This window comes from Canis lupus, chromosome 17, assembly GCF_048164855.1.
Source record: "Canis lupus baileyi chromosome 17, mCanLup2.hap1, whole genome shotgun sequence".
Classification (NCBI taxonomy): domain Eukaryota; kingdom Metazoa; phylum Chordata; class Mammalia; order Carnivora; family Canidae; genus Canis; species Canis lupus.
In genome coordinates this window covers 61,117,059-61,129,152 of record NC_132854.1, presented here as the reverse complement: position 1 = coordinate 61,129,152, position 12,094 = coordinate 61,117,059, and the positions used below count along the sequence as shown (strand labels likewise).

Genomic DNA, 12,094 nt, shown 5'->3' with positions numbered 1-12,094 from the left:
CTGGCCCTGTGCCCGGGAGCCGGCAGTCTGGTGGGCAAGAGCAGACTCGTCGGGAGTGTGATGACGTGACCGAGAACACATCCGTTTCCCACTTGACCATGAAGATGAAGTCAGTGCGGATGGGCCGGTGCAGCTCTACGGACAGTAGCCGATTCCCGAGGGTCGAACAGGAGCCAAGCACGGAGACAGGTTCTTTCACTCGGTCACCGCGATGACCCTGCAAACGTGGGTGGCGTCTTCACATCGCAGACCAACCCGGCTGTGGGCTGGCCCCTCTGCCCTGGCCACCTCACCAGCGGTCCCCGGCGAACACCCACAGGACGAGCCATTCCGCCACATGCCTGACACTGTGAGAGCTGAAGCCGGAGACCCTACGGGGACGCAGGAGGGGCCCAGAGCAGTAACACGAAGGCTTCTCTGTGGTCCATGCCCGTCAGACCATCAGCCACCATCAGGATCAAAATGTTTTCTTTAACTCCAGAGACACGACTTCTTGGAGAAGGTCCTGAACACCGTGTGTGAGACTGTACCTCTTCAACGATGGTAAGAAGGGCCTTCCGCAGGGTCCGTCTCCCGCGTCGGTCTCCGGGGAAAGCAGCTGCCAGCACTCTGCCCCTCCTTCTCATCACTCTCAGTCCGAGGAGAGGGCAGTGGCCGCGAGGACCAGGCCAGGGAGCCCTCTGGGCTGCCATCACGTTGGGGGTGGGGGAGAGGCTCACGAAAGCTGCGTGACTTCCCCAAACCCCACAATCGATGGGTGACCAGGCTAGACCTACAGCCCTCGGCCCTCTGCCAAAGCTGGCCCTCGTGTGCGGCTGCCTTGGCCTCCTGAGGAAACAGAAACAAATCCCCAGATGCGGGGCACACGCTCCTACGGGGACGCAGCTCTTTGACTCCAAGGGAAAGCCGCTCACAGTACACACGCACCAGGAAGCTCCAGGAACCCGGGCCTGAAGCCTGGCGACGCGTGTCCACTGGGAATGCTGGCGGCGTGGGGAGAGCATCTTGCTTCTCACAGCTAGGCCCCAAGTCAGCTGTAGGATGTCGTGGCTGTTTATCAAGGCAAGGAAGTTCACCCCGTAGCTGGCTCAGAGTTCTTACCACGAGTGCGTGTCCGAGTTTATCAAATGCTTTCTCTGCGCCACTTGATAGGATCACATCGTTTTATTTTAGTCTTTCGATGTGAGATGTGATGGATCATACTGATTTTCAAACGTTAAATCTGGAATAAATCCCCTCGTGGTCTTGGGCGTGTAATTCCTTTTATATATTGTTGGATTTTTGCTTCTTTATGTCGTTGGGATTTTTTTAAAGGATCTCAACATCTAAGTTCATGAGTGTTACTGGTCTGCAGTTTTCCTTTCTTGTAAAGTCTCCGGTTTTAGTATCACTGATTGATTTTTTTTTTTTTAATGTTTATTGAGGGAAGAGTTACCATTTAAACCACCTTAGAGTGCAGAATTCAGTGGTTTCTCATATACTCACAGTGTTGTACAATCATCATGCAAAAATGTTCCATTTAGAGAACATTTTCGTCACCCCAAAAAGAAACCCACATCCCCACTCCCCTTCCCCTATCCCTGGGCGACCACTAGTTATGCTTTGTCTCAATGAATTCCTCTATTCTCTTTTTGAAGATTATTTATTAGAGATACAGAGACTGCACAAGGGGGGGGCAGAGAGAGAGGGAGAAGCAGATTCCCTGCCGAGCAGGGAGCCTGATGGGGGCTCACAACTAAAGACCCCAAGTTCATGACCCCAAGTTCATGACCTGAAGTCAGATGGTTAACCAACTGAGCCACCCAGGTGCCCCTCCCCTATTCTTGACATTTCATGCAAATGTATTCATACAAAGTGTGGTCCTTTGGGTCTAGTTTTTTTTCACTTAACATGTTTTCAAGGTTCATCCATGCTGCAGCATGTATCAGTACTTCATCCCTTTTTTGTGGCCAAAAAATAATTCATTTTATTGATGCACCATATTTTAACCACTCATCCATTCGTGGACATTTTGGTTGTTTCCAATTTTATGACTCCTGTGAAACATGCTGTTATGCACAATGGTATGCAAATATGTTTGAATCCCCGCTTCCATTTCTTTTGCGTATAAACCTGGGATACTCCTTGCTTGGTCCTGATGTAGATACTGCTAAATCTGATTTACCAAAGGTTCGCTTAGAGTTTTTCTTTTCTTTTTTCTTTTCTTTTTGTTTCTTTTCCTTTCCTTTCCTTTCTTTTCTCCTTCCTTCCTTCCTTCCTTCCTTCCTTCCTTCCTTCCTTCCTTCCTTCCTTCCTTCCTTCCTTCCTCTCTCTCTCTCTCTCTCTCTTTCAACATTTTATTTATTTATTTATTCATGAAAGATCCAGAGAAAGGCAGAGACACAGGCAGAGGGAGAAGCAGGCTCCCTGTGGGGAGCCCGATGCGGGACTCGATCCCGGGACCCTGGTCCACACCCTGAGCCCCAGGCACGGAGCCACCCAGGTGCCCCTGCATCTGTTTTCACGGGGAAGGTTGGCCTGTGTATTTCTGTCCATCAGGTAATGCTGACTTCAAAAATCAGTTGGAAAGTCTTTTTCTGAAAGAGTTTGTGGAGAGTTTGTATTATTTCTTCCTTAGATGTCTGATAAAATTCACCAGTAAAGCCATCTGGACCTGGGGTTTTCTTTGTGGGAAGGTCTTAGTTATAAAGCAATCTCTTTGGTAGATACAAGGTTATTAGGGTTATCTCTTTCTTCCTGAATGACCTTTCACAATTTTTACTTTTCAAAGATTCCTTTCACTGAGATTGTCAAATTTATTTGCATAAAGTTGTTCACGAAATTCCTTATTATCCTTAAATGTCCCCACAATCTCTAATAGTATCACTTCCCTTGTTCCTGATACTGGTAACTTGCATCTTCTCTCTCTCTTTTATTTTTCTGGTAAGTCTGGCTAGAAGTTTATCACGTTTATTTATCTTCTCAAAACACAACCAACAGTTTTCAGTGTCACTGATGTTTCTTTATTTTCTGTTTTCTATTTTATGGACTTCTGCTATGATCTCTCTTCTCTTCTGCTTAGCTTCTGTTTCTACTTGTTCTTCTGTTTCCGGTTTTTTGATGTAGAAACCAAGGTCGCTGATTTGGGACCTTTCCTCTCTTCTAACGTAGGTGTTTAGTGCTCTACATTTCCCCTCAGGTACCATGTTAGCAGTGTACCATGGAGTGTGGTACGTTACTTCCATTTTGACTTCTTCTTTGACCCATGGATTATTCAGATGGCCCGTCGTTATTCAGCTTCCTAACATTCAGGGATTTTCCAGAGACCTGTTATTGACTCCTGCTTCAATACCCTTTTGACCAGAGAACACACCTTGCATGACCTGAATTCTTCCAAATTTACTCAGACCCATTTTATGGCCCAGAATGTGGTCTACCTTGATAAAGGCTCCGTGTGAAGTTGAAAACAATGTGTCTTCTGCTTTAGTTGAATGGAATGTTCTGCAGATGTCAATGAGAGCAAGCTGGCTGTATACGGTGCAAGCCTTTTATACCTTATTGATTTTCTGCCTACTTATTCTGTCAATTATTGATCTATATCCCATCAATTGTTAAGAGGACTACTAAAATTTCTGACTAAATTTGAGGATGTGTCTCTTTCTCCTCGTGCAGTTTCGCTGAGTTTTGCTTCACATATTTCAAAGCTATGTTTATTAAGAGACTGAACATTCAGGATAGTTATGCCCTCCTCAAGGACTGACCCTTTAATCATTATGAAATAATCTCTGGCAATATAATCCCTTATCCCTGAGGATATTCTTTCCTCTGAAGTCTGCTTTGACTACTACTAACACAGCCACTCCAGCCTTCTTCTGACTAGTGTTTGCATGGAGTATTTTTTGCTACCCTTTTATTTGTAACTGCTTTATGTCTTTATATTTAAAGTGCGTTTCTTGGGCAGCCCCAGTGGCTCAGCGGTTTAGCACCACCTTCAGCCCAGAGCGTGATCCTGGGGACCCGGGATTGAGTCCACATTGGGCTCCCTGCATGGAGCCTGCTTCTCCCTCTGCCTGGGTCTCTGCCTCTCTCTCTCTCTCTCTCTCCCTCTCTGTCTCATGAGTAAATAAATAAAATCTTTAAAAAAAAATAAAGTGCATTTCTTATAGGTGGTTTATATTTGGGTCTCCTTTTTTCACTCAATCTGATGGCCTCTGTATGTGTGTGTCTGTCATGAATAAATAAATAAAATCTTTAAAAAAAATCTGATGGCCTCTGTCTTTTAATTGGCCTTAGACCACAGACATTTAATATTATTGATAACTGTTAGGTTTAAATCCATCACCTTGCTATTTGTTTTTCATTTTCCCACGTGTTCTTTTTCCTCTTACTCTTTTGTTTTTGGGGGGGGGTGTTGAGAATGATTTTAATGATTCAACTTTATCTCCTTGGTTGGCTTACTAATTGTAACTTTCTGAGTTGTTATTTTATGGTTGCTTTAAGGCTAGGAGCTTACATCTTTAACTTATCACAGTCTTCCTTCAAGTGATGATCATCACTTCACGTGTAGAGCAAGAGTCTTATGAATAGTCTACTTCCATTGCTCCCCACGTCTTGGCTTTTGTTAAGTTACTGATGTCGAACATCTTAATTTCACATTATGACCCTCATGCTACTTTATCATTATTTTTAGTTAAACAGCAAATTATCTTTTCATAAGATTTAAATAACAAGAAAAAAATCTTAGAGTAACCATGCCTGGTACTCTTCATCCTTTTGTGTAGTAGACTCCTATTTTCCTTTGGCATCATTTTCTTCCTTCCTGAAGAACTTCCTTTAACATTTCCTTTAGTGCAGGTCTATGAGTTCTCTTCATTTTTTTATGCCTGAAAAAATTATTTCACCTCCATTTTTGACATCTGTTAATATTTACTCATAGTGGATTGATTCTTTGAATTTTTATCATTTTATTTTTATTATTATGTATTCATTTTAAGCAGGGCTTGTTTTTGCTGTAGGATCTTTGTGTGACCTATTTGCTGAAGAGAGCTTTCAAATTTACTTCTAGCAGGTACCATCAAGATACCACTGGCCCGGGACCAGTTTTTAGGTTAAATTTCTAAGCTGGAGCTTCTAGCACCACATGAATGATTGAAATTTGTAATCCAAATCCAAAATCTTAGGTTGCAATTTTCATTTATCTGAAAGACTCCTCCCTTCTATCCAGATTCGAGATCAGGAATAAAGTACGCTACGGTCTTCTGGGCCAGTAAGTGCACTGTTTTGGTCCTCTCTTTTTCATGGGGATATAGCCCTTTATGGATTTCATCTTTATAGGAAAATATGAGTTGCAACTCCCCAACTCATTCAAGCCCTGGGTCTCATCTCTTGTCCCTAAGGTAATGTTCATACAAAAGCTTCTAGCTATCAGAAGTTCTATTTTTCTCCCCAAGATAGCTGCAATGTCAGGTAGTATGCATATCACTTTGAGTTCTCTCTCTGCTTCTGGTACATGAGACTCTCCTTGTTTCTCTCCTGGGCTTAGTATTCCATAAAATAAGATTTAACGACAACTGGGATTTCGAAATGTCTTGGTAAGCTGAGATGATGGACTAAATAAAATGAGATGGTGAATAATGTGTAGTCCAGTATTTAGGCTAAAACAACAACAACAACTCCTTCCCCCTCAAAAAAGCAACAGCTTCAAAAGTATAGGAGTTATGGCCTAATAAAACTTAAGTGAGAACCATTAAGGGGTTTGAGTTGAGCCCACAGGATAAAGTGGCTGTCAGAAGGTTTGCCCAGTATAGTGGGACAGTGACCAGGATAGGAAGGAAATACCATTTTATAGTTATATTACATATATATGTATGTATATATATAGGTTATCTACTGTATAACAAATTAAACCAAAACCTAATGGCTTAACACAGTAATTATTTATTATCTCAGAGTAGTTAGTTTCTTTGGCTCCAACAGGCTGAACGAACACCAACAGGGGAACAGTCTAGTATTTATAATACAACATTTTAGTGACCTGGTTACCGGCGTGAAACCCCCACATAATTATAAACTGCTTATAGGCAGATACTATACATGTCTTGTTCCCTATTATAATCCTCAATTACTGGAACTCAGTACGTGCTAAATGAATACTTTGTCATGTGAAAAAGATTAAAGAATAAATCCACAGGGAAATGAACTTTGGCTCAAAATCTAGAAATAAAGAACTTAATGCTACAAATTTTACAAAATCAGGATGGGCTGCTAGGTAGGTCTCTGGAGGTATCAGAAGAGAGTCTGGCTGATTATCATGCAGGAGGGAGGAAGTCAAGAAATGTCGATGAAATAACCTCTAAGTCTTAAAAGATCTACCTCAATGTTCTGATCCCATAACATTATTTTTTTTTAAGATTTTATTTATTTATTCATGAGAGACACACACAGAGAGACTGAGAGAGAGAGAGAGAGAGGCAGAAACACAGGCCGAGGGAGAAGCAGGCTCCCTGTGGGGAGCCTGACGTGGGACTTGATCCCAGGACCCCTGAGGTCACACCCTGAGCAGAAGGCAGATGCTCAACCCCGGAGCCACCCAGGGGTCCCAGATCCCATAACATTATTGATCTGGATGAAGAAACCATTCCAAAAATGGCTCCTGATCCATCTATGGTACCCTGCCAGTGTTGACACAGTGAGACTGCAATTCCTTTTCCTTAAACAACATAAAATGAAATGAGCCCCAAGTAAAGTAGCTCACCCCAACACTGCCCCCATCTCTGTGCATGCTGCGCAGCTCTGGGGCAGTTGGGATAGCAGGGAGACCAAGGGCAAAAGCTAGAGGTTCTGGAGTCACGACGACCTGGTCTGGTTCTGCACTTTATCAGCTACAGGGCCACAGGGAGGTCACCCAACCTCATGAGGGTCCCCCGACTACTGTAAAGTGAAGCCATCAAGGAACATTTCAAAGTGGAGGTAAAAACACTGTTCTCTCATTCCTACCTTGATAGTTTTTCACGGGAGTCATCTTGTTATAATCTTCTGATAAAATAAACTCCTGTAAAAAGAGAAGAAAAAGATGAAGCAAAAAGAAATTCTTTGAGTAACTGTGGCGATAAAACCAGATTGCACGAAGAGATGTAATCACAGAACTACAGCCAATGCTAGTATTTTGCCAATCAGCTCCGCATTTCTGTACGTCTTTAAAAGTAACAGTCATAAATATGATCCAATACAATTATAACTTGTAACACTGGAGTGGAGGGTTTTTTTTTTTTTTTTTGAGTATGCGTGAGAAGAAAACTGGATCAAGGTCAGCCTTGACACTGGTCAATTGTGAAGATAATTCTCATTCAAATTGCTATAGCTAAACATTTGCAAATAGACCGCAATCCTCTCCTGGAGAAGCCGATTAGGTACTCTGAAGGTTCTGTCTGGTGTCAGTGACTTACTTCTCCTCACGATAGCTTCGCAAAGCTATCTCCCGGCATCACTACGTCATCACTATGTCCCTACCGTACAGGGCACAACGTCTTCGTAAGGTAACATCGCTAAGTACCAACCAAACGGTAAGTGAAAGGTGCCTCCGAATCTCGTGAGATTGATCTGGACGTCAAATTTACTCAAAAATAGTTGCTATATAACATACTGCACACATTCTTTGTGAGGACACACGCAACGTGAGTGGGTGAGCTGGTGTGAGAGCGCGTGTGCGTGCTTCACCGAGGCTGCTATCGCACAGGGACGTGTGTGCAGAAGCCAATCAAGTGTTGATAAGCTCCAGCCAGGTGGTGAGTCCTTTAGCTGCTCAGATGCAAAATATCCGTATATTCTGAAGCCGTAAGTTGTCAAACATAAGGATAATAAATTGATGCCTTCATCTGAGCTTAGAAACAGAACAATGAGTCTTTTCAAAACATTTGGAGGCTTCCAGATTCTTTCCTCCAGGACTTACAGGAAGGCGTGTGGGAGGACAGATGTGTAAACTCCTTAATTGCTATCTGGCTATTTACTGAGCTGATACAGTGCAACCCTGTAGAAGAAAACACTTATTTCGTTGTTTCTGTGGTAGACGCCACAGAGGAATACGAGGTGGTGCAGGCACGCGGGGTGACCAAGGCCCGCGGGTGTTTCACGGTGCTACCAGGTCCCCCCTTAGGAAGCTCGGCTACAAAATGGATTTTCTTCACCTAGATTTTCTCAGTACAAACATTATTCAACTTGTCACTTCTTCTGTTCCTATCCGTTCTCCTTTAAGAGGTAGCAGCACGCTCGTTGCTTATTTCGGGAGTCAGATGGGACGATGAAGGGAGCGGGCGAATTTTTAAAAAGAGTGAAGTCGTTCTGCGGTGAGGAGCCGGGGCGGGAGAGCAGGCCCGGCCCAGGCTACCCACGCCCGGGCCCCAGCGGGGGCTCCCCGCGGGGGAGCGGCTGCCCTAGGCCCGGGATCTAGTCCTCCCTGCGGGCAGCCTGCTTCTCCCCCTGCCTGGGTCTCTGCCTCCTCTGGGTCTCTCAGGAATAAATAAAATCTTAAAAAAAAAAAAAAAAAAAAGACCGCTGTTATTTCGACGAGTGTTTACTGAGGTCAGAGAGTCCATGCGTTACTCTGATGACACTGAGACGGTTCTGGCGTGGGCCGAAGTTCACCCCCGCCTCTGAGGACAAGGCGGGTACAAAGTGGAACAACTGCACGCGGATCTGTGCTTAGAACCGACATACGACAGTTGACATAACACGATAAAATGACCAGTTCAGCGCACTGGTACACTTAATTTTTTGTTCATTTGCTTTTCCTATGAAAATAGAAACACACGATCATGGAGAAAATTTGGGACATTTTGTCAGCCTTTTTTCTTCTTATTTTTTTGATCAAAGAAAAACTGTTATTTTAAAGAAATGTAAGAGAGACGGGCACTCAAAAGTCCCTCGTGATATGGTTTCTCAGGGATGACTACTATAAAAAGTATCATTGGACTAATAGACATAATAAAATATTAATACTTTTTAAAATTCCGCTTAATTTAAATTTCACTATGGTCAACACACAGTGTTATGTCACCATACAGCGCACAGTGCAGCGACTCAGCACCTGCACACGCCACCCGCTGCTCCGCACAAGCGCCCTCCTTAGCCCCCACCCCCAGTTCCCTCCGCCCTCCCCACCCCTCGGTCACCATCACTGCCTTCCCTGCAGTTAAGAGTCTGCTTCTTGGTTTGTTTGGTCTTTTCCTTTGCACATTTGTTTTATTTCTTAAATTCCACATATGAATAAAATCATATGGCATCTGTCTTTCTCCGACTAAAAATGTTAATTCTAACAATGCCTTTTTCTGTTAACACATCACGAATCATTCCACATGAGTACATGTTTATCAACCTCATTCTCTTTAATGCCTGCAGACGATGTGCAGTAACAGTCTTCTACTGCTAAATGCTTACATTTCCAGTTTTCCTTATTAAAAATATTACATGAAATAATTTTACCTTTTTATATCTCTAACAACATTTCAATGAAATAAAGTGCTAGAATTGTTGGATCACAGGGTGTGACCATTTAAAATTTGATAGAGGGAACCCTGGGTGGCGCAGCGGTTTGGCGCCTGCCTTTGGCCCAGGGCACGATCCCAGAGACCCGGGATCGAGTCCCACATCGGGCTCCTGGTGCATGGAGCCTGCTTCTCCCTCTGCCTTTCTCTCTCTCTCTCTGTCTCTCTGTTACTATCATAAATAAATAAAAATAAAAATAAAAGATTAAAAAAAATTTGATAGACATTGCCAAATTGACTTTTTAAAAGATTTTTATCTATTAACACTCACAAACAGCACAATGCGTAAGCGTGGCTGCAGCTTGGAGTATGTTAGGTCTAACCAAAGTTCAGTGCATCAAAATGTAAACGTTAAACATTCTTTTAAAAATCCATCTATTAGGGGGATCCCTGGGTGGTGCAGCGGTTTAGCGCCTGCCTTTGGCCCAGGGTGCGATCCTGGGGTCCCGGGATCGAGTCCCACATCGGGCTCCCTGCACGGGGCCTGCTTCTCCCTCTGCCTGTGTCTCTGCCTCTCTCTCTCCTCTCTGTGTATTCTCATAAATAAATAAATAAATAAATAAATAAATAAATAAATAAATAAAATCTTTAAAAAAATAAAAATCCATCTATCTTACTTCTTTACATTCAGCTGTCCACATATCTATCATCCTAACTTTTTTTGATGCTTAATTTTTTTAGAGCATTTTTAAATTCACAGCAAAACTGGGAGGAAGACACAGAGATTCTTCACATGCCCCCTGCTCCCCTCAAAACAGCCTCCCGCATTAACACCTCGCACCAGAGCGATGCATTTATTCCCACTGATGAACCTACCCGGACACATCATTTTCCCCATCCAGACTCCACAGTCTAATTTCGGGTCTTTGATAAGTGCATACGGACGCGTACCCACTATTATGGTGTCATGCAGAGTTATTTCTACCGTCCTAAAAAATCCTCTGTGCTCTTCTATTCATCTTTCTGTTCCCACTTAACCCCTGGCACCACGGATCTTTCCACGGCCTCCAAAGATTCGCCCCTTCCAGACTGTCACAGAGCTGGAGCCAAACAGTAGCCAAACAGCCATTTCATATTGGTTTCTTTGACTTAGTTAGTACTCTGCACTTAAGTTCCCTCCATGTCTTTTTATGACTTGATAGCTCATTTCTTTCTAGTACTGAATAATATTCCACTGACTGGATGTACCACGGTTTATCCTTTCAGGTACACGACATCTGGTTGCCTCCAAATTCTGTCAGTTATCAATAAAACTGCTATAAACAAATAGCTGTGTGCAGGTTTCTGTGGGGACATTAAGTTTTCAACTCCTTTGGATAAAAAGCTAGGATGGCTGGGCTGTGTGGCTCGAGTAGGTTTAGTCTTAAAACAACGACCAAGGTGGCCACACGACTGTGCGTTTCCACCAGCAATGTTGCTCCCCATCCCTGTCAGCATTTGGTGGTGTCGGTGTTCTGGATGTTAGCCACTCGACTAAGTGTGTAGTGGTATCTCATTTTAATTTGCACTTCTCTGATGACATGGGATATGGAGCGTCTTTTCACATGCTTGCCATCCCTGCAGATCTTCTTTGCTGAGGTGTCTGTTAAGGTCTTTGGCTCAATTTTAATCTCTTATTGTTGAGTTTTAGGAGTTCTTCGTTTATTTTGCATAACTCTTTTTACCAGATATATCTTCTGCAAATATTTTCTCTCATTCTGTGGCTTGTCTTTTTATTCACTTCACAGTGTGCTTTGTGGAAAAGAAATGTTCCATTTTAAGGGAGCACAGTTTATCAGTCCTTGCCTTCATGGATCATTACCTATGCTATAGTATCTAAGAAGTCATCAACAAACCCAAAGTCATCTAAATTTTCTCCTATGTTATCTTCTAGGAGTCTTATAGTTTTGCATTTTACTTTTAGGGTCTGTGGGTTATTCTGAGTTAAGTTTTGTGAAGGATGTAAGGTCTTGTCAGGTTTTATTTTTTCATGTGGATATCTGGTGGTTCCAGCATGATGTGTTGAAAAGACTACTTTTTCTCCATCGTATTGCCTTTGCTCCTCAGTTGACTTTATTTATGAGGGTCTATTTCTGGGCTCTCTATTCTCCACTCATCTACTTGCCTATTCTCTCACCCACACCACAGTATCTTGATTACTATAGCTCTACAGTAAGTCCTGAAGTCGGGCAATGCCAATCCTCCAACTTTGTTCTTCTCCAATATGTGTTGGCTTTTCTGGGTCTTCTGTCTCTCTATATAAACTTTAGAATCAACTTGTCAAGATCTATTAAATAACTTGTTGGGATTTTGATTGGGGCTGCACTGAATTTATAGATCAAATTGGGAAGAACTGACATCTTGATAATATTGAGCTTTCCTATCCATGAAGATGGATCTCTATTTAATTTTTTTTTAATTTAAAAAAAAAATTTTTTTAATTTTATTCATCAGAGTTTCATAACTTACTTCATATAGATCTTTTTTAAAAAAAGATTTTATTTATCTGAGAGAGAGAGAGAGTGAGCACAGGCAGGTGAGGGGAGGGGCAGGGAGAGGGAGAAGCAGGCTGCCCGCTGAGTGGGAAGCCCGATACG

General features: G+C 42.9%; 1 protein-coding gene across 5 annotated transcripts in view; it reads right to left on the bottom strand.

The window, feature by feature from the left end:
- The window catches only part of WDFY2 (WD repeat and FYVE domain containing 2), a 162,222-nt gene that overhangs the window by 37,789 nt on the left and 112,339 nt on the right, over nucleotides 1-12,094 (bottom strand). For all 5 annotated transcript variants that reach the window (XM_072783236.1, XM_072783235.1, XM_072783238.1 and 2 more), the window contains one exon: nucleotides 6,976-7,030. In XM_072783236.1, coding sequence (XP_072639337.1) covers nucleotides 6,976-7,030 — 55 coding nt within the window. The remainder of the gene's footprint in view (nucleotides 1-6,975; nucleotides 7,031-12,094) is intronic.